The 21,430-nt window shown below is 43.2% G+C and overlaps 1 protein-coding gene across 8 annotated transcripts in view; it reads right to left on the bottom strand.

The window, feature by feature from the left end:
• Positions 1 to 15,657, bottom strand: part of LOC126474800 (AF4/FMR2 family member lilli-like) — a 488,119-nt gene extending 472,462 nt beyond the window's left edge. For 6 of the 8 annotated variants that reach the window (XM_050102283.1, XM_050102307.1, XM_050102275.1 and 3 more), the window contains exon 1: positions 15,385 to 15,657. In XM_050102283.1, coding sequence (XP_049958240.1) covers positions 15,385 to 15,492 — 108 coding nt within the window. In that variant the 5' untranslated portion in view covers positions 15,493 to 15,657. The remainder of the gene's footprint in view (positions 1 to 15,384) is intronic. The other 2 variants (XM_050102315.1, XM_050102322.1) reach the window with 2 other exon arrangements.
• Between the last annotated feature and the right edge of the window lie 5,773 nt (positions 15,658 to 21,430).

Below are 21,430 nucleotides of genomic sequence, written 5' to 3'. Positions count from 1 at the left end.
ATGGGATTCGTATTACAAGAAGCGCTGTGCAATCTGGTGACACATCGCAACATCTCGTATGTGCTTCTCATATGAAACTCAGAATGTTGAATGAAGCTAATCTTCATGCATAAAGTACGGCACTAGCGTGTATAGTAATTGACTTCTGTATGGTGTCTGAATGCAGTTACCGTGAAAATGCAGATGTAGGCAAATACTAGTTATGTGTCTTCGGAACAGAAGGTAGTTTTGCGAATACCTGGATGTGGCCCAGATATTTTACTGCAGCGTTGAAAGTCTTACGAAAAGGATTGTTTGTCTGTCCGTCAGCTGCTCTGTCCAGTTCACGACTAGAGACACAGCTCGCTCTACTCTACAATACAGGTTTACTTTCACGTTTGTTGATCCAGTGGCTGTATATAGCCCTTCCTGTGGAAAAACGTGTATTGGAAAAGGGGTTTTAAAAAATTAGAACTATGAAAATCATGAAGGTGGACCAAATTTTTTGAGCGATTTATATACCACGATCTCACAGCATCCATATTACAAATAATATTGTTCACAAAACTTTATTCGGTGTCTAATCAGTTTCAGAATTTTTCCATGTCTCTTCAAATCCTCCTCGTTAAAAATTTATCTGAAAGACGTTAATAAAATTTCTCGTACCCTTATGCTAAAAAAAAAGGTCGCTCCTTAGGGCGACCAGCGTTCGGCTGCTGAAGGCCATAGTATTTACTGAAGCCTACTGACGCCAGCCTGCCTCGGGATTTTCCTTAACAAAATTGTCACGGCACAAGATCCCCATCGCACACATTATTTTCGTAGGTTGTTTCGTTGACTCCATAGGTAAATGCCACACTACAAATCCACGTGTGTTATGTTATAAAGGCCCGCGCGGCTCCCCCCGTCGGAGGGTCGAGTCCTCCCTCGGGCATGGGTGTGTGTGTGTGTGTGTGTTGTCCATAGCGTACGCTAGATCAAGTAGTGCATAACCTTAGCGACCGATGACCTCAGCAGTTTGGTCTCATAAGACCTTACCAAAAAAGTATATTATAAATCCAGAAGTCCGTGATTCAGATTTCAAGTTAAACTACGCTGTTATTTTTTGCCACTCTCCACGTTAGTCTATACTATGCATGCCTTTTCATCCCTGCATAGCTACTGCGCCACACTCCACCTCTTTCCGTCTCTGCATAGCAGCTGCACCATACTCCAACTAGACCCATTCACAGTAATCGAGTCTTAGTCTTTTTCTACAGCACCCCCTCTCCCACCTCCCCCTTCACCCATTACATACAACACTTGCTTCCGTCCAGTACCACATGAACTATTCACTGACGCTTCGCCGGCCGGGGTGGCCGAGCGGTTCTAGGCGCTACAGTCTGGAACCGCGCGACCGCTACGGTCGCAGGTTCGAACCCTGCATCGGACATGGATGTGTGTGATGTCCTTAGTTAGGTTTAAGTAGTTCTAAGTTCTAGAGGACTGAAGACCTCAGAAGTTAAGTCCCATGGTGCTCAGAGCCATTTGAACCATTTTGAACTGACGCCTCAGAATGTATGTCACATCAACTGATCTATTGTGTTACTCAAGTTGTGCCATAATTTTCTTTTCTCCCTGATTCGATTCAGTACCTCATCATTGGTTATGTGCTCTACCAATATTACGTATTGCACTCCTCTGTAGATCCATACTGAAAAACAGGGGTAGCCAAGACTTCGGCTCGCGCGCCGTGCCCAGGCCCTAGTGCCAAAGCAGTGTCTCGCTTCACATTTCCCCGACTGTCATGCCGTGCTGTCTGAGCACGAGGAGGGGGACGAGGGGAAAACGGCGAACGCGCCACATTTAAATGACAGACAGTACTACTGCATGTGACTTGGTATTATACGTCACGTTTCTCGAACGCGTAGATCATAAACAAAGCAAGGTTTCAGTATTAATTAATTATTTTTGCCACGCTGGAGACATAACATAATTTTTATCTGGTACAAACTGTCGGCATACGGACAGAGATAGATAATTTCAAAGAGTTTCTCACTCTAGTTGCCACGACATAAATGATTTATTTAGTTTCGCAATCTGAAAAAGGTCTTTCGCACAAATATGTCGATAGAAGTATACAACACTTTTGCAACCTCATTATGAAGACTTGGAAAGTCTACCTGAGAAAATCAATGTAGACTTCCTGGACAGTTTTAACGTAAAAAGATTTGTAATTAAAACTGGAATTACCTTGCATGTCACTCAGTTACATCTGCACATACACGGGAGCGCTTTCAATTGAAACAGCAAATGTTGTCGAAAACACTTTGCCACAAGTTGTCGCTTCTACAACGCGATTCTCTTTTTAAATGCATCCCATCAAATCAGAAAGAAGTTGCCTTGCAGTGTCTTACTGTGGGCACTTGCAGGCAATCCAGTTAAAATGTGAAGTCTGTAATCCATTCCGGATCTTCTAATTTTCGTTCCTATCATTCTTTTTCCTTCATAAATTCGACAATACCGAGATTTAATTCTAAAAATCGTAGCAAGGAGGTGACTTGACTTAACCAGTGCACTTCGCAGTAATATATGAAAACTCCACACTACTCGTTCGTTTCCACTGAAAACTGTTGCAACTGAAACTAGAATAATGGGTGCCACTTCACAAATTTTATTACTCGTAGCACCAATTTCTTCAAAAAAGTGCTTCATGCCTTCAGATTTAGCACAAAATGCTTCCTGATGTACAGAAAAACGAATCCCGTCTGTCGATAGTTGTAATTTTTTGCTCTTTCGACGTCATCTAAAAGCTTAAATTCTTTCTGGGCGGTATTATAATGTCGTTTCGTAGCAAATGAGGAGCACCCGTCGCTTATGCTAATTGAGAATTGTCATCCCTCTCTTCCGTCGTTCCCATTCATTTTAAAGGTCTGTGACGATAGATCGCTAGACTGCTTCTTTTTGTGCAAACAGCCACTGGACCTGTGAACGTCCTTCGTGCCACCAACAAGCAGTGGACGGTAAACAGCGCTGACACCACGATTCTGCTGAACTCGCAGAGTCGTACCGAGCACAAGACGCCGCACCGCAATGCTAAATGAACTGTCACGTTGTTCCCGTCCACAGCTCGCGGTGTAGTGGCTAGCGTTGCTGCCTGTGGATCACGGGATCCCGGGTTCGATTCCCGGCCGAGTCGGGGATTTTCTCCGGCCGGGGACTGGGTGTTTGTGTTGTCATCATCATTCGAGCCGTGGCGAGACTGGAAATGGAAAAATTGGGAACTTGTACGTGCACTGATGACCACGATGTTGAGCGCTCTACAAACCATCATCATCATCATCATCATCATCATCACGCTGTTCCGGGTCTTCCGAGATGGACCGAGTATAGCCGTGTGACAGGCTGGGCCTTTGGCCCGCGCACGCTGTACGCCTCAAGTCTGCCACGCCGTGGCCGGCCCTAGTCTAAAAGCTTCAATTCGCCTTTCGTCTGTACTGCCTATCGTCCACATTTCACATCCAAATAAGGCTACACTTCACACAAATACCTTCATAAAAGATTTCCGGATATTTAAATTCATTTTCCTCTTTTCATAAATGCCTTTAGTGCTATAGCCAGTCTGCATCTTATACTTTGGCCATCATCAAATGGTTCAAATGGCTCTGAGCACTATGGGACTTAACATCTATGGTCATCAGTCCCCTAGAACTTAGAACTACTTAAACCTAACTGACCTAAGGACATGACGCAACACCCAGTCATCACGAGGCAGAGACAATCCCTGACCCCGTTGGGAATCGAACCCGAGAACCCGGGCGTGGGAAGCGAGAACGCTACCGCACGACCACGAGCTGCGGACTTGGCCATCATCATTGAACTTGCTGTCCAAATAGCAAAACTCATCTACTAAATTTACTTTCTCATTTCCTTATCTAATTCCTTCTGCATCTCTTGATTTAATTCAACTAGATTCCACTATCGTTGTTTCACTTGTAGTTAATGATCATCTTATACCCTCTTTTCAAGACACTATCCATTTCATTCAACTGCTCTTCCAAGCCTTTTAGTACCTCTGACAATTACAATGTCATCAGCAAACCTTATACGAGGGCTCTTCAATAAGTAAAGCAACATATTTTTCTTTCTGGATGCAGGTTGGTTTTATTCAGGATTCGAACATACCATATTATTCTTTTGGTTGCAGAACCGTATTTTTCAATATAATCTCCGTTCAATGCGACGGCCTTACGCCACCTTACTGGGAGGTCCTCTGTATCCATGTGGTACCGCTCTATTAGTCGATGTGGGAGCCATCGTATTGCTACGTCAGTAACCCTCTCCCCCCCCCCCCTCTCCCCTCCAGCGAAGAGCGTGTTTTATTGGACAAAACAGATGGAAGTCGGAGGCTGCGAGATCTGGTTTGTAGGGTAGATGTGAAAGAATAGTGCAATAAAGTTTTGTTGGCTCCTTTCGGGTGCGTAGACTTGTGTGAGGCCTTTGGTTGTCACGGAGAAGGAGAAGTGTCGTTTGCGGCGACGAAAACGCTGAAGTCGTTTCTCCAGTGTCCTGAGGGTAGCACAACACACTTTCGAGATGATCACTGCATTACGAGGGAAGACTTCAAACAGAATAAACCCTTCAGTCACAGAAAACCGACGCCATGACTTCTCCCGGCTGAGGGTGCTGGTTTAAACTTTTTCTTCGGAGGAGAAGTGATGTGACGCCACTCCATGGATTGCATTTTTGTTTCTGGTTCGAAGTGATGACAATGTTCTAGAAAAAATTATCACGACCAGCCTCGTAACACGTACGCAATTCCGCACAGATGGTCGTTCTTTGCTCTTAATGGTCTTATCTTAGGCGGCGAGGAAGCCAATGAGCACGCAGCTTTGTGTACCCCAACTGGGGGACGAGTGTGTCAGCACTACGAATGACTCACCGTGCTTTTGTTCACTGCCAGGTCTCCGCATACATACTGCAACCGCCTATGAACGTCTGCGATGGTCTGGTTTTCTGTTAAAAGAAGCTTAATGAAAGCTCTCTGCTTGGAACTCACCTTCAATACAGGACCCATTTTGAAGGCAACGCATAGCACCGCCACATATCGTAACTTCATGAAACTACAGGCTCTGAAGCGGGAATATTCCACAATGTTCCACAATAAATTAATCGTTTTTTCTACCGAAACTGATCGAGAAAAAAGTGTGTTGCATTACTCATTGAACGCTCCTCTAGTTTTTATTTCTTCTTCCTCAGTTTTAATTCCCTTTTCAAATTTCTCCTTGTTTTTCTTTACATACTGATCAATGTACAGATTGAATAACAACCCGTCTCACTACCTTCTCAACCACTGCTTCACCTTCATGTCCTTCAACTCTTATAACTGCAATCTGGTTTCTGCACAAGTTGTAAATAACCCTTCGCTCTCTGTATTTCCACCCTGCTGCCTACAGAATTTCAAAGAGCGTACTGCTGTCGACACTGTGAAAAGCTTCCTCTAAATGTACAAGTGCCACGAGCGTAAGTTTGTCTTTCTTCAGTCTATCTGCTAAGACACATCATAGTGTTTGTATGGACTTGCGTGTTCCTACATTTATTCGGAATTCAAACTGATCTTCCCATGGGATGTTTTATTCGAATAAGTCTTTACTACCAACTCCTAAATATATTTACTATTTCCCCCGAAATACCCTGCACTTGCCTGAGAGAAATTGATTACCATGGCAGCAACAATAGAACCGTACCTGAAACTTCCTGGCAGATTAAAACTGTGTGCTGGACCGAGACTCGAACTCGGGACCTTTGCTTTTCGGTGGTAAATGCTCTATCAACTTTTTTTTACTCATTTTGTTCTATATTGTTCGTTGAATTTGTTCGTGGCGGACATCCGATGACACCAGTTCAAGTTGTTCGTTCACTCAGTTTTTTTATTACAGAGGGTAGCTAAACCCTCTGACCGAAGACGCTGAGCTGCCGTGCCGGCATCAACTGAGTGAGCTACCCACGTATGACTCACGAGCCCCCTCGCAATTTTACTTCCGTCAGTACCTCGTCTCCTACCTTCCAAACATCGCAGAAGTTCTCCTGCAAAACTTGCAGGTCTAGCACTGGTGAAAGAAAGAATATAACCACAGCCTGGGGGGGGGGGGGGGGGGGGGGGATTCCCAAAATGAAATTTTCACTCTGCAGCGAAGTGTGCACTCTTATCAAGTCCCGGTCCGGCACACAGTTTTAATCTGCCAGAAAGTTTCATAACAGCCCACACTCCGTTGCACAGTGATAATTTCATTTAGGACCGTACCTATTTAAACGTTTCGATGTTCACACCAATCTTCGGGTTGAGATCAGCATTCCTTGCCCTTTTTATGCAAGAGAAACGGAATCTCTGGCGTGGATGAACGCAGTAAAAAGGACCAGTGTTTCTGACAGGGCAGCGCCTGTGTGAGACGCTGCGGAAGCAGAGCACAGTGTGTTGTCACTTTGTACGGCAGCCAACGCGTGCCGCAACCGTGGCTGGTGAAATCGCGAAGCGGCACAGGAAGGAAACGCGCAGAGTGCCGTGGGGAACGGAAAGGAGACAGCCAGCAGCCTGGACTCTTCACACGGCAGTGGCTTTCGCCCTACCGCGGCCCACTTTGTCGTAATGAGCGCCGAGTGATGTAACGCCACACGCCGAACACTATGTCGGGTGACATCCCAGCAGAGCGACTGCCATGTATCCGGGGCCCTGTTCTGAAGAGGGTTACATTTTGCAACTACCGCTCACACCCAATATGCACTATCTGATCGAAAGTATCCAGACACCTACTGCTACTTTATGACGACTTGAACTCTGCTGGGGACACTTTCAATGAGGTGTCTTAGTGTCTGTGTAGAGATGGAAGCCCATTCATCCTCAAGAGCCGAAAACAGAGAAGGAACTGATCTCTGACACTGGGGTCTGAAGCGGTCAACGTTCTAACTCATCGCAAAGGTGTTCCATTTTGTTCATGTCGAGGCCAGTCCATTGCAGGAACGTTATTGTCCACAAACCATTGCCTCACAGGCGCTGTTTTATAACAGTCATCGTCTCCGAGTGTTTCTCTTCTGTAAGCAGTACACAAAGCTTTAAAATGTGTTCCTATCCTTCCACATTTAGCGTTTTCTTAAGCGTAACGAGGGGACCACACCGCAACACGATATCTTCCATACTTCACTTTTGTTACTACGCAAGACGCCAGGTAACGTTGTCCAGACATTAGCCACACCCAAACCCTTCCGTCGGATTGCCATATAGCATAGAGTGATACATCGTTTCAAATTGCTCGTTTCCAGGCTTCCATTGTCCAGTGGAGCCGCTCTTTACTCCACCTCAGGCATCGCCTTATACTGACTACAAAACTGTGCGGCTTTTTAGTAGCTGCTCGACAGTCGTACCCCCTTCTTTTTAACTCCCTATGCACAGTCACTGTAGTAGGTAGGTTGCTGGTAGCTCGAGTGATTTCTTCCGCTGATTTGATGCTATTTTTTTACAACCACCCTCCGCAATATTCGATGCTCCCTGTACGTCAGTGGTCCTGCACGAATTACGCCTGATCTTGGTTTACCAGTGATTGTTTCTTCACGTTTCCATTCCCACAATCACTTCGCTGACAGTCGACCTGGACAACTTTAGAAGAATTTAAGTGTACCTGATGCATGAGTAACTTTGGTGACATCCAATGACGTGTCCATGTTCGAAGTCACCGTACTCTTCTGACGCAAAATTCTGGTGTAACAACACAATATTCCACGCCTCTAGGGACACCTAGTTGCATTACATACTGTTGTTCGGATACTTTTGAACAGATAGTGTATTTTTGCCTGCCTCATCAGCTTCTAACAGCATAAAGTGGCAAATACCTTTAATGCAGGTCATAGTATTTACAGTGTACACTATGAAAAAGATAATGAACTCCTTTCGTAATGCAGACTCCTAAGATACGATCCTGAGTGAACGGCGTCTGAAAATCCGTAGCTAAGGACGCGCGGTCCGCGTCGGTAGCTGCGCTGTCACCACTGCGGATTGCTAACCATAGGGGCGCGGGTTCGATTTGCGGTCGGGTTGGAGATTTTTGTCCGCTCTGGGAATGGGTGTTGTGTTGTCCTTACGTTCGTATCGTCATAACTGACATTCCACTGTCGAGATGGCTATATGGACACGACCTAAAAGCCAACGAATTAAACAAATAACTAAAAACTAAGGACGCATTGGTCAGGTTAGCAAATGTGTGTGAATGACAGGGACTAATCGAGACGCACAGTTCTCTCTTCCAGCTGTAGGACAAATCTGAATATAGGTAGCGCCAACTGAATGCTGTCAAAGGCAGGCTGTTACTAGCGCTGGAAGCTCAGTAAAAACACGGGGCCAGCTGAATACAGGATATGATGCATTAGCAGTTCTACGTGCCGTCTATGTCTCAGACACGCGATGTGATCGTGAAAATCCCCGAAACTAAGCCAGTGGTAGGATTCAGGCATGACGGAGAGATTCACGAAACCTCTGTCTCGAATCTGAGTCAATTTCGTTTTGAAATGACATGCTTATCATTAACACACAGCCAGCTATTAGTCAACAACCGCGCACATGCTGTAGGAGTGTCTTTGTGCGACAGTTACCGTAACAACAAGATTAGATATCCAGAATGAATCTTTCAGTCTGCAGCACAGAGTTTGTTGTTTCGAATCTTCCTGTCCGATTAAAATATCCTTTGTTTCAGGATCGATAGTCGCATATAGTATGCGGGAGAACTCCTGTGGAGTTGAGAAATTAGGTGAGAGGCGCTGGCGGAAGTAAAGCAGTCAAGGAGGATCTTGGGTTGTGTCTTGATAACTAAATCGCTAAGAGCATAAACCGTGTGTGTGAAGGGACCAAACTGCTGGGGTCATCGGTCCCTAGTCTTACACACTAACTTAGGGGTAAGAACAACACACACACCCATGCCCGTGGGAGGGCTCGAACCTCTGGCGGGAGGGGCGGCGCCATCAGTGACATGGCGCCTCCAACCGCGCGGCCACTCCGCGCGGCCGCTAAAGGCAAAGTTCCGGGTTTGTGCCCCCCTCCGGCACATAGTGTTAATTTGCGAGGAAGTTTCAAGATTGCAGATGAACAGCTGCAAGCAAAGTGACGTTGAGGAAATTATCTCGTGAAAAGAGTTTTTTTTAGCAGATGTACGCAACTTGGACAGTTCATCACATAGTGCCACATTTCTGAGGGCTCGTGGGATGGCGTAGGTGGGGAGAAAGGTGACTGTTTCACATCTCATTACATCGAGGTCATTAGAGACGGGCAGCTTCTTCAGACGCGAAAGGCTGGAATACATAGCGAACTATCTATGGCCCGTCGGAACAACCAACGTGGCATCCGCCAGAAGAAAATAAGGAGAACCGCGGAAAAATTAAGTTTGGCCCGACGGGAATTTAAACAGCACTCTTTCTACATACGAACTCAGAATATTAATCATTCTGCCATTCTATCCGATAGTTTCAAAAGTACGGGAGAGTTGCGTAATGAATATTTTGAACTTTTTTCTCGGAGAAGCGCGTTTACGCGTGTCTGTTCTTTAATACACAGTACTTCTATTTTACCCTTACTACCTTCTGCTAGATATTCTGTAGTGACAAATACTATTTTGTGAATTATGGCATTTCATAGTGATGCGGAACGCTAAGAAATACACAGATTTTCATTAAGTGTTTTGTAGCACGTACGTGGTAGGCAAAATTTTCTTGGAATACAAATGGAACGCTAAGGAAATCAATATTTCATTGTGACTCATCGCCGGCCGTTGTAGCCGAGCGGTTCGAGGCGCTTCAGTCCGGAACCGCGCTGCTTCTACGGTCGCAGGTTCGAATCCTGCCTCGGGCATGGATGTGTGTGATGTCCTTAGGTCAGTTAGGATTAAGTAGTTCTAAGTCTAGGGGACTGATGACCTCAGATGTTAAGTCCCATAGTGCTCAGAGCCATTTGAGCCAGTTTTCTCCTCCGATTGCGAAAACATTCTGATGGCACCCACATGCATAGGGAGAAATGATCATCACGATAAAACGAGAGAAATCAGGGCTCGCACAGAAAAATTTAAGTGCTCGTTTTTCCCGCGCGCCTTTTCGAGAGTGGAATGGTAAAGAGACAGACAGGTGGTTCATTGTACCCTCTGCCAGGCACTTTATTGTGAATAGCAGAGTAATCACGTAGATGTTGATGAATAAGGATGCCTTGTTACTTCCATAACAGCGATTTGACGAAAGGAAATCCTGCTAATTCTGAAAAAACGTTACTGAAATATTTATGATTTATTCTTTTTTAACAATAAACGAAAAATCCAGGTACTTTCCCGAGAGATTAACAATTTTTTTTGTAAAAGGTACAAAGACTAATACAATTTTGATCGACCAGCGAAACTGTGGGAGAATACTGTAGAATGCATCGAAATTAGTAGTTAAGGAAGGCGGGACATTTGAATTATATAGGGTCGTTTGGTTTAGCGACGAAGCCCACATGGGTTCGTTAATAAGCAAAATTGGCGCATTTGGGGAACTGAGAATCCATATTTCGCGATCGAGGAGTCTGTTCACTCTCTGCGGGTGTGTCCAGTCACGGAATGATCTATGCGATATTCCTTGATGCCACGGGGACTACCAAACGCTACGTGAAGGTTTTGGAAGATGATTTCATCCCCATTATCCAAAGTAACTGATTTCGACAAGATGTGGTTCATGCAAGACGGAGCTCCACCCGTGGACCGCAATCTGGCTCTGGGGTACCCAGAGGCCACTGGCCGGCATATTCTCCGGATCTGAACATATCCGACTCCTTTTTGTGGGGCTATATTAAAGACAAGGTATACAGCAATAACCCCAAAACCATTGCTGAGCTGAAAACAGCCATTCGGGAGGTCATCGACAGCATCGATGTTCCTATACTTCAGGGGGTCTTGCAGAATTTCGCTATTCGCCTACGCCACATCATCGCCAATGACGGCAGGCACATCGAACATATCATAACCTAAATCCGAATATCTGTAGTGACCGTTACATGTTGAACAAAGTGTGTGCACGCCGTAGTTTGTAACTAATTTACGTCTTTTTTCGTGTAGTTCAGTAACTGTCACCCTGTACCTGGTTTACCACCACCAATAAAATAAAAGAATCACTTGTGGATGGCGCACGTGTTTACGGAACCGACTTTTTCAGTAGCCACGGTACACGGGAGATCCCGAAGCGAGCACCCATCTTGTGCTATAGGATACAGCTGCCCTTAATAGGTCGGTTTGAACACCCCACTATTTCACTGGGCATGGTCCTCATAGAGATAGAATGTCCTGGCATTCCTCTAACCGTTGCCCATCTTTCACAGAAAGTTATTCGACACCACCGATTTAACGTGGATTTGGAACGATGGGAAACTTGGCATTTTTCAGACGTACATATTATTGCTAGACGTGAAAGAAACTGTGAGTGACAGGAGAATCCCAGTATCGAATGTAGACAGGACCAGGACGTTCGGGTTTATGCTCTGCGCAGCACTGAAAAGTTCTTTTGATAAAAGGTTCAAATGGCTCTGAGCACTATGGGACTCAACTGCTGAGGTCATTAGTCCCCTAGAACTTAGAACTAGTTAAACCTAACTAACCTAAGGACATCACAAACATCCATGCCCGAGGCAGGATTCGAACCTGCGACCGTAGCGGTCTTGCGGTTCCAGACTGCAGCGCCTTTTAACCGCACGGCCACTTCGGCCGGCTCTTTTGATAAAAGGATCGAAGTGAAACTGACGACACTATAAACATCATTATTGGTGGTAGAGAATAGCCTGTTAAAACGGGAATACACGCTCAATCTTCCTCTGTCTTCAGCATTGGCACAGTTCTTAGCAGTGCCTCGGCTCCTAAGAAGCTAATATTAACCGTCTTGAGTCATCAGTCTTTTGACTGGTTTGATGCGGTCCGCCAGGAATTATTCTCTTGTGCAACCGCTTCATCTCAGAGTAGAACTTGGAGCCTATGTCCCCAATTATTTGTTGGATGTATTCAAATCTCTTTCTTCCCCTACAGTTTTTACATTTTACAGCTTCCTCTAAAAGCATAGGAGTTATTCCCTGATATCTTACAATACGTCCTATCAGCCCGTTCCTTCTTCTTGTCACCGTTTTCTATATGTTCATTTTTTCGCCGATTCTAGGGACACCCTCATTTCTTATCTTATCACTCCAATTAATTTTCAACATCCTTATGTAGCACCACTTCTCAAACGCTTTGGCTCTCTTCTTTTCCGGTTTTCCCAGAATCAATCATGAAGCTACGGAACTCAAAACAATGAACGTCTGATTTATATAGCAAAGGAACAGAAAACTGACAAACCTTTTTAAGTAGGCCTATCGATGTAAAATGAGCGACACAATGAAAACAGTAAAGAAAAGCTAAATGACACTTCATTTTACACTTATACAATTAAGAGAAGGCTTTCCACGTGCGGCCGTACTAAGAATGGTTCAAATGGCTCTGAGCACTATGGGACTCAACTGCTGAGGTCATTAGTCCCCTAGAACTTAGAACTAGTTAAACCTAACTAACCTAAGGACATCACAAACATCCATGCCCGAGGCAGGATTCGAACCTGCGACCGTAGCGGTCTTGCGGTTCCAGACTGCAGCGCCTTTAACCGCACGGCCACTTCGGCCGGCCGCCGTACTAAGAGCCACTCAAAATTTTTAAAGAGTAAAAGCTGTAAAAGCTTTCGGAGAAACTTTGGATAGAAGGAGGATACACCGGAGTTTAGCACTTCGTGAACACCGAGATCAACACAGCGTTGACACAATCTGAAAAATTTCATGCAGATGCAAAGGGCAAATACAAAAGTTACAGGTAAACTTGTGGGTTGATACGTCGACCCCACGCTCTCCTACGGTTCGTTACACATATAACTTGATGCTGCTATGTTTAACGTATAAAACATCAGCGACGGTGATACGTGGATTTCTATATTACAACTTAAGAAACGACGTAGTAAGTTACGACGAGTGAAATACAGTATTTTTATGGAAACGACTAACCAAAATTTACAGAGGATCCACGCAATCACTTCTACGTGAAATCGCTTTGTGATTAGTCAAACTAAGTTTTGCATAAAACGCTAGAACATTGGTGAGTAAGCTGGCTGTGAAGCAGGACGACGACCACCACCACAACAACAACAACAACAAAATTAATATGCAGAGTGCTTTCTCCAGACACTCTGTAGTACACCAACAAATACACCTTACAATGAAGGGGAAAAAAACGGGAACTACCAAGATGCCATTAAGGTCAAATTTTATCTCAGCAGCGTGTGAAAACTGCGTCATCTTCAAACTTGTTTCATATTACATTTCAGTGAGACATAATGATACTTCCATCAATGTACACAGTAGTAATGCCATCCAGAAAACGTGCACTGCTTTTCCGAATGTGTCGACGGGACAAAATTAGGAAGCTGCATGAAGTCCACAGCACAGAGTGCTAATGCGTTATGTTGCAATACAGCGCAGCTCGAAATCGGCCTTAAATAGATTGAACGACGTACTTGGTGCGTCTCAAGCGTCTGCTTATAGCAACACTGGTCACCCAGTGCTCTGCGCAAATATGTACCAAGAGCGACGCGATGGTGTTGAACTTTTTGACCTGATGAAACACGAAAAAGAGCTTCATCTGTACACAGGTCACTGGATGCGTATGTGAGATGAGCGGGGCTTCGCAACCCCGCCAGTCAACCCGATTAAGAAATTTCGCGATTTCTGAGAAATCACGAACACCGGAATCGTCCCTTTGAATACACCACGACCAACGTCCTCCGCCATCATTGTCCATCTGAGTTATTTTAAGCATGTTGAAGACAGTACTGTGTACTTGCCGTGATGGCTGTATTATAAAAGGTCAGAAATATTAGAGGTAAAGTAGTAGTTAGAGATTTAGTTCCAGTGGATGTTATCGTACCCGCTTGCTTCGAATACATTAATATTGTTACAACTGGTAAACATATCTTTGGCCAAGAGTCTTCGCCGGCTTTTCGGTGAATATGCGGAATGATGAGATTTTCTGCAGTTTCCATATGCTGTTTTTATATTAGCGGTCCCTTCAAGACCTCGTTATATTTTTTACATTAAATAAAAGTTGACGCAAGAGGGTATAAAGGAAACAAGAAAAAACAAGTATCGTCATATCACATACTACATTGAAACATATTGGCAGGAACTGGCAAACACAGTTTAGCACGGTATTAGGAGAAGAAACATCCGCAGTCACAGTCCTTGAAGACTTGTGGAACATGACAATGTGTAGCGAGGGAGACAGCTAATTCACGGAAGAAAGACGGCCACACTGCGCGTGAGCTGCGCCCATGCTGTTGCTCCGCGGCATCGATTTTCCGTGTGGGTCGCGAAGTTAACGTAGGGGTGCAAACGCCACTGACGCACGCGCCTGTCACGTACCGGGAACGTATCAACATGGCGAATTGTTGCGAGGCACATCCGTAAACCCGTCGCGCCCACAAAGACTACGGTAACCCGAAAAACATGTGCGTTCTTCCGCAGCATTAACGAGCCTTTGCCAAAACGATATGAAACCACGATCTCAATAAAGCTAAGAGATCATTTGTTAGCGTGAACTCAGCGGTGTAACTCGCTATAGGTCTGGAACAATTCAATGAGTTGCTTACTTGCAGACAAAAACGTGACAGTAATGGTGCACCTTCTGATGGCAGTTATAAAGGATGCGAAATGCAATTCATGGACATCGTAGGCAGACACTCGGCGTCCGCATCCGTGACCAAGGGGTGGGCACTCAGCTACTCAGTATTCCAGTGAGAGCCTCTACGCACTTCCAGGCTACCATAAAAGGCGGCGGCACAACCTGGACAGAGCTTCCGCTGACCGTACCTCTTCGTCGTGTGCTTTATCCGCAGGACAGCCCCACTGTGTATCTCATTAAAGATGTACGCACACACTGACGTTGATCGGTCGCCGATCCTTGCTTGCATGGAATTATTCTGTTGACTGGGAAACACCTGCGTTTCACTGCAGTCGCTGAAAATCTGGAGGAGCACTGACATTGCGTGGTACACAATCATAATACCTAAAATTTCGTTCTAATTTATACACCACAGAACACTTTTTGGATAGTAAGTGTAGTATCAACACAATCTTTAGTAACGAAGCAACGGACGACCGCCACTGACAAAGCATTACTTCTCAACCTCCTGATACCACGAACTAGCAGCTATGGTTATTTCTGAAATTGTGTTTTTAACAAAACATACACTGAGAACAGCAAGAATCATATGTATAGTTTCTCTGCTTTAAAATGATGTAAGAAGTAACTGCTATGCCAACTAAGCCAAACCGTTGATAGCAAATTAATTTGGCAGTCTTACCGGTGACAATTCTGCCTCCCCCTCACTATGCTCGATCTGCGATGACTGTTGCTTTGATCGCTTCGCCTGAGCTCTCGGAATTTTGTCGGCCAGCTTTGGCGAGTTCATAACGAATCTAACTTATTAAAAAGGCATCAAGACAGACCACGTCGCATCTACACTGCAACCACACACACTATCAACAGATATTTCTGTAGCTGTCACGAGCACTTCACACCATACCGACGTTTGCAGCCAAACTACCCACACCACCTTACGCACGCCTCTGCTACACCAGCACGACTGTCGTCTGCTACGCTTTCCTGCCAGCTGACATCGCCTTCTAGCGCCACTCACTTGCTACGGCGCTCCGCGTAACTACGATCGTTGTAGCTGCTGAACTGCAAGCTTGTCACTTCCCCGCAATGCAGCTGTAGTATGACATACATGAACGAAAGACAAGACAAACCAAACCAGGCCCAGCTTAGGTTATTGCTGCTGCTTCTTCATGTTATTTTATCGGGCGTATTAAACTTATTGAAATATTTTGAACGTTTCGTCATTAGTTGCAAATGATTGCTTTTCGAAACCGTCTGCTATAACGAGGGCGCTTCATTTGTTTTACTAATGCGCCAGTAGGCATAAGTTTTGTTCATATCATGAAGGTGTCAATTTTTATGTATAGTATATCATGTAACAACTGTTGCACGAAAATGTTAAAAAAAACAGTTTTTCCTTTAAAAATTTACACTTTTCCGCCCATCAAAACACAATTTATACCTTTCATGTTGTATTTCCCTTGAACATAGTGTTCCAAACATCTTAGAGGAAGAATCTAGTGAATATTATTCCGCTACAGTACCATTTATTACGTCACCATGGTATTATTTTATTGCACCTACCTCCAAGTAGGCATAAACAATACACACACAATGTATTTGAATTCAATGTTTCTCCTTTTGTGGAAATAAACTTTATTTCACTAATTGACAGTGCAGATCGCTGATATAGTGGTTAATTGTAATTCTAAGATATCTTCTGTGACATAAGATGCCTAAGTGATTTAATCTTGGTGCTTGTCCAACACATCAGAATGCGAAAACAAAATATTCCTGACAGTTTTATTGGACATGCTTCATATTGTTACAAAATGAGTAACAAGAAACCACATTATTTCTGCATGCACACAAGTCTTACACCTTCCTTTAATAGTTAGCATCACGTTAATAAATTAAGCAGTTGTCCTCTTTCAAAAGGGTGTACAAAATCCAAGTTATGTTAATATCAAACAGTGTAAACCACCACCACCTTACACACACCCAGGCGGCAGCAGCACAACTGTTGTCTACTGCTTTTCCTACCAGCCAATATGGCAAACAAGAAATAGCATTTTTTGTTTTTGTTCAGTTAAGACACGGTCAACATAATCTGACATTCTGTGGCAGCAAGCAACAGTTGTGTTCTACAGTCTGTGACTGTACTTCTTAAACAATATTATCCTTTCATTGTTAAGTGCTGTAGATACATGCATTGAGAAGTGTTTCATGGAACAAGCAGATATAAACTGTACAACCAGGGTTCTGCCACACTAAAAAATATATGTTGATAACCATACTGTAAACAACCCTTCTGGATAAAATTTGCAATGAAAAGTGTAATGAACTTAGGTATGTCCAACAAATTGATTTTTAAAAAAAATATAGTTTAGAAATGTAAATGATGAAATAGTTTCTAAGTTTTCTTAAATTGGTGGTATTGGGCTTAGGGGTCTGGGAGTACATTAAAAATTCAGTCTTTCGCAATTTATGAGGGTAAAGCTAGTAAACAGTAAGTAAGAGGCGTATATTCACCTCACACCTTAATCCAGTCATCTGTGTGAGAATTATTCAATCTTCACAAATATCAGATCAAGTAGTAGTGTAGGTCTTTTCAAAACTTAAAAGATACCTACAAGTAATGGGTATTGCCTGTGTAAGGTCAGGTTATAAAGGAGGAGTCCTCTCGCAAACTTTCATTGAAAGCCATTAAGGATGTGATCAGGCAATGGTTCGGCATGGTACTTGAGAATCTTCCCTGTGTAGATGGCAAGGTCTACACTATAACAACAACCAGGACAAATGTTCTTCCCTGGTTTCTAAAGTGGGGAGAGGGGATTAATTTTCTTTTGTCTCTACAATTCAGGGAAGTGTTCTTTACCAAAATTGGAAATGTAAAGTATGAATTTCATGATCAGGTCTTAAATTACAGGCCACAAAATGCATACTCTAGTTATTATCTGGAGGTGTAAGCAGTTTTAAGCATAAAAGAAGGAACTTCAGAGCTGCCTATCCTTTTCAGTGATTTACCCTGTAGTATAGGATAGTCAGTGGTTAATGCTAGCAAATTGCAGGAATACCTATGTCTGTGTACTTTTGGAAATGATCTTAAATATTTAGGTTCATCCATGTTGGAGGTGTATGAAACAAAACTCTAGTAGAAGTTATAAAACTTATAGCTGGTTCCTTAAACTTCGTATGTAAGCTGTCTCATGACAGCATCTATCTTCAAGTTTTGCCAGTTCCGTTTCTCTTCAGCATCTCTATGACACTCCCACAGTCAAACTAAATTGCAACCACAGTTAGGCCTTTTTAGTACAGGTGCCACACACTTGAATATTGTAGGATGTAAATTCCTGGATGGAACAATATTGTAACTAAGGTAAATGCAACCACTCACTTATAGTAGATTGATGTGGAGCATAGAAACACATAACAGAAAAAAAATTGAGTTCTTGCTCTTTTTCTAGTTCACCTCTCCCCCCCCCCCCCCCCCCTCCACTCCCATAAACACATTTCAAACAAACCCTCCTGCTGTACTCACATTATTTGTAAGCAATCAGTTTTGTAGACTAGTTGCATTTCTCTAGCATTCTCCCAATGAACCAAAGTATGCTACCTGTTTACCTACTGCTGAACTTGAGTGAGCATTCAATTTCATATCACAGAAAACTGCCATACCCACGAATTGTACAAGTGAACAGATTCAAATTGTGACTCACAAATATTGTGGTAATAATGCATTAAGTTTTTCATTTTATAAACTGAAAAATTTTACATTTCTGAATATTTAAAGCAAGTTGTCACCCTATGCACCACTTTGAAATGTCGTAAAGATCTGCAGCATTTTTTCAGACATTTTTTTTATTATAGATAAATGCATCATCTGCAAAAAGTTAATTCTACATCTGTCAGTGGCATCCCAGATATTATGTTGTGACCTCCCTACCAAGAAATCCTCAGTCCAGTCACAAATTTAACTCGATACTCCCATGCAATCCCACTTTCGACAATAAATGTAGGTGCGGTACGAGTCAAATGCTTGTCAGAAAACAAGAAATATTGCATCTACTGCAGAGCCTTAATTCATGGCTTCCAGGATGTCATGTGAGAAAAGTGAAAGTTGGCAATCACATGACCAATGTTTTTGGAATCCATGACAGTCACATGGAGGAAGTCATTCTGTTTGAAGTACCTAATGTTTGAGGTCAAAATATGTTCTAGGACTCTACAAGTGGTTGTCAAGGATCAAGGATAATGAAAAATAGTTGCTTGAATCTCTTCTGCTATTCTTCTTGTAGACAGGTGTGACTGATGCTTTCTTCCAATAACTGGGCACGACAGGATATGCGATAGATTATAGTTAAATTGGGCCTATTTCACTTGAAAATTCAGTATGCAATCTGATAGGGATTACACCAGGCCTTGGTGCTTTGTTCATATTTAGCAATTTCAGTTGTTTCTGAACACCTGTGGCACAAATATTTATACAAGGGTTGGAACTTTAATAGTGACAACTATTTATTTAGAGCTCATACAAAATAAACGTGTTTCAAAGTTTTACTGACCTTCAAAGTAGTCACCAGCATTGTGTATAACCCATTGCCAGTGATGTGGAACTTGCAGGATACTCTTAGCAGTGCCAGTTGTCTCTATGCTGTTCATTTTTGGAACACAACCTATGACCAGCTTAGAGACAGAAGTGATGACACTTTCTGCAGGACTTGACCATCATTTTGCAGGACAATGCTCAAGCACATACAGTGCAAGCTGTTACTGATTTGTTAGACTGATGGGGTTGCTAAGTGTTATACCACCTATTGCACTCCCCTGACTTAAGCCCTTGTGAGTTCATTTTGCAGGACAATGCTCAAGCACATAAGCCCTTGTGAGTTCAATTCGATTTCTAAACTGAAGGAAACACTTCACGGCATTCTCTTCAGAATTGCTACAAATACGTTGGGCAATAGACCGTGCCGCTCAAACTGTCAACACAACTGGCACTGCTACGAGTATCCTATGACTTCCACATTGCTGGCAATGGGTTATACACAATGATGATGACTACTTTGAAGGTCAGTAAAACTTTGAAACATGTATCTATTTTGTACAAGCTGTAAATAAATAGTTGCCACTATTAAAGTTCCAACCATTGTATCACTAACTTTTGCAGAGCTGTGAAAATTAAACTGAGGCTATCTCCTGAATTTGTAAAGGAACAGAGCTCAGCATTTCTGCTTTTACTTTGCTACCCTCAATTTCAGTATATGTCTCACCTATGACTGTCTGAACATGAACGTTGGTACCACATCCTTCACAAATGACCAGAATTTCTTTGGGTTTTGTGCAAGATCCTTCAATAATAATCTGCTATGATAGTTGCAGACAGTTCCATGCATTGCTCCCTTGACAGTCAAAACATATTACATTCTTCAATGGCAGTTAATTTTTATGCTTCAGCAACTGTAATGAAAGATGTATATGCAGGGCCAATAACTAAATTCCTACACACACACAAACAAAATCTCGAAAATGTAATGTCAGGTTCATTAGTTGCTTACCTATGTTGCTCCAGGCCAGTTTATATTAAGGAACAAAATCATGCATGATCAATTTTTTAATTTTGTTACAAATAACTGGGGTGACTTTCCATAATATCACACCAAGTGAGTACAAAGATCATATGCCTTAACATAGGGTGGACTGTGCGAGTTGATCACAGTAAGCAGAAATTCATTGCAAGGTCAACTTATATATTAAAGCACATACTGGAGGTTATTGGGTATGGTGTCTTCACTCTACACAGAATCCGTCAAATAATCATCTTGATATTTCCATGTCTGATGAATTTTCTGGACCAGAAAATACGAGGATAGTCTTGAAGGTTCAGGTATCAACATGAAGACAGCAGCACTTGTCAATTAAAGTCAGGGAATTTGTTTGCACTTGCCTAAACTTCAGCCATTCTGGATGTGCAGTAGTTGTTTGACAGTAATTTTGATGTGTTGACGTGTGTGTTTATGTGAAATGGACAAAAATCGGGTAGCACATTGTCATTGCCTGTGCAATTTGAACACTACCTGCACACCATTTACAGGGACTCTGCACTATCATTTACCACTGTGTAATTTTGAGCAGCTGAATTAAAATGTGGCCATACTACATTGAAGCTCCAAAGACACTGGTATAGGCATGCGTATTCAAATATAGAGATATGTAAACAGGCAGAGTACAGCAATACCTATACGAGACGAAAAGTGTCTGGTGCAGTTGTTAGATCAGATACCGTTGTCACAATGGCAGATTATCAAGATTTAAATGAGTTTGAACTTGGCGTTATAGTTGGTGCACGAGTGATGGGACACAGCGTCTCCGATGTAGTCGGGATTTTCCCATTCGACCATTTCACGAGTGTGCAGTGAATATCAGGAACCGGGAAAACATCAAATTTCCGACACTGCTTCAGCTGTAAAAAGATCCTGCAAGAACGGAACCAACGACAACTGAAGAGAATCGTTCAAATTGACAGAAGTGCAACCCTTCCGCAAATTGCTGCATATTTCAATGCTGGGCCATCAACAAGAGTCAGTGGGCAAACCATTCAACAAAACATCACTGATCTGGGCTTTCAGGGCCGAAGGCTCACTCGTGTACCCTTGATGACTGCACAACACAAAGCTTTACGCCTCACCTGGGCCCGTCAACACCGACATTCGACTGTTGATGACTGGAAACATGTTGCCTGGTCAGAC

This window comes from Schistocerca serialis, chromosome 1 (genome assembly GCF_023864345.2).
Source record: "Schistocerca serialis cubense isolate TAMUIC-IGC-003099 chromosome 1, iqSchSeri2.2, whole genome shotgun sequence".
NCBI lineage: Eukaryota > Metazoa > Arthropoda > Insecta > Orthoptera > Acrididae > Schistocerca > Schistocerca serialis.
This window is presented reverse-complemented; position numbering and strand designations above follow the sequence as displayed.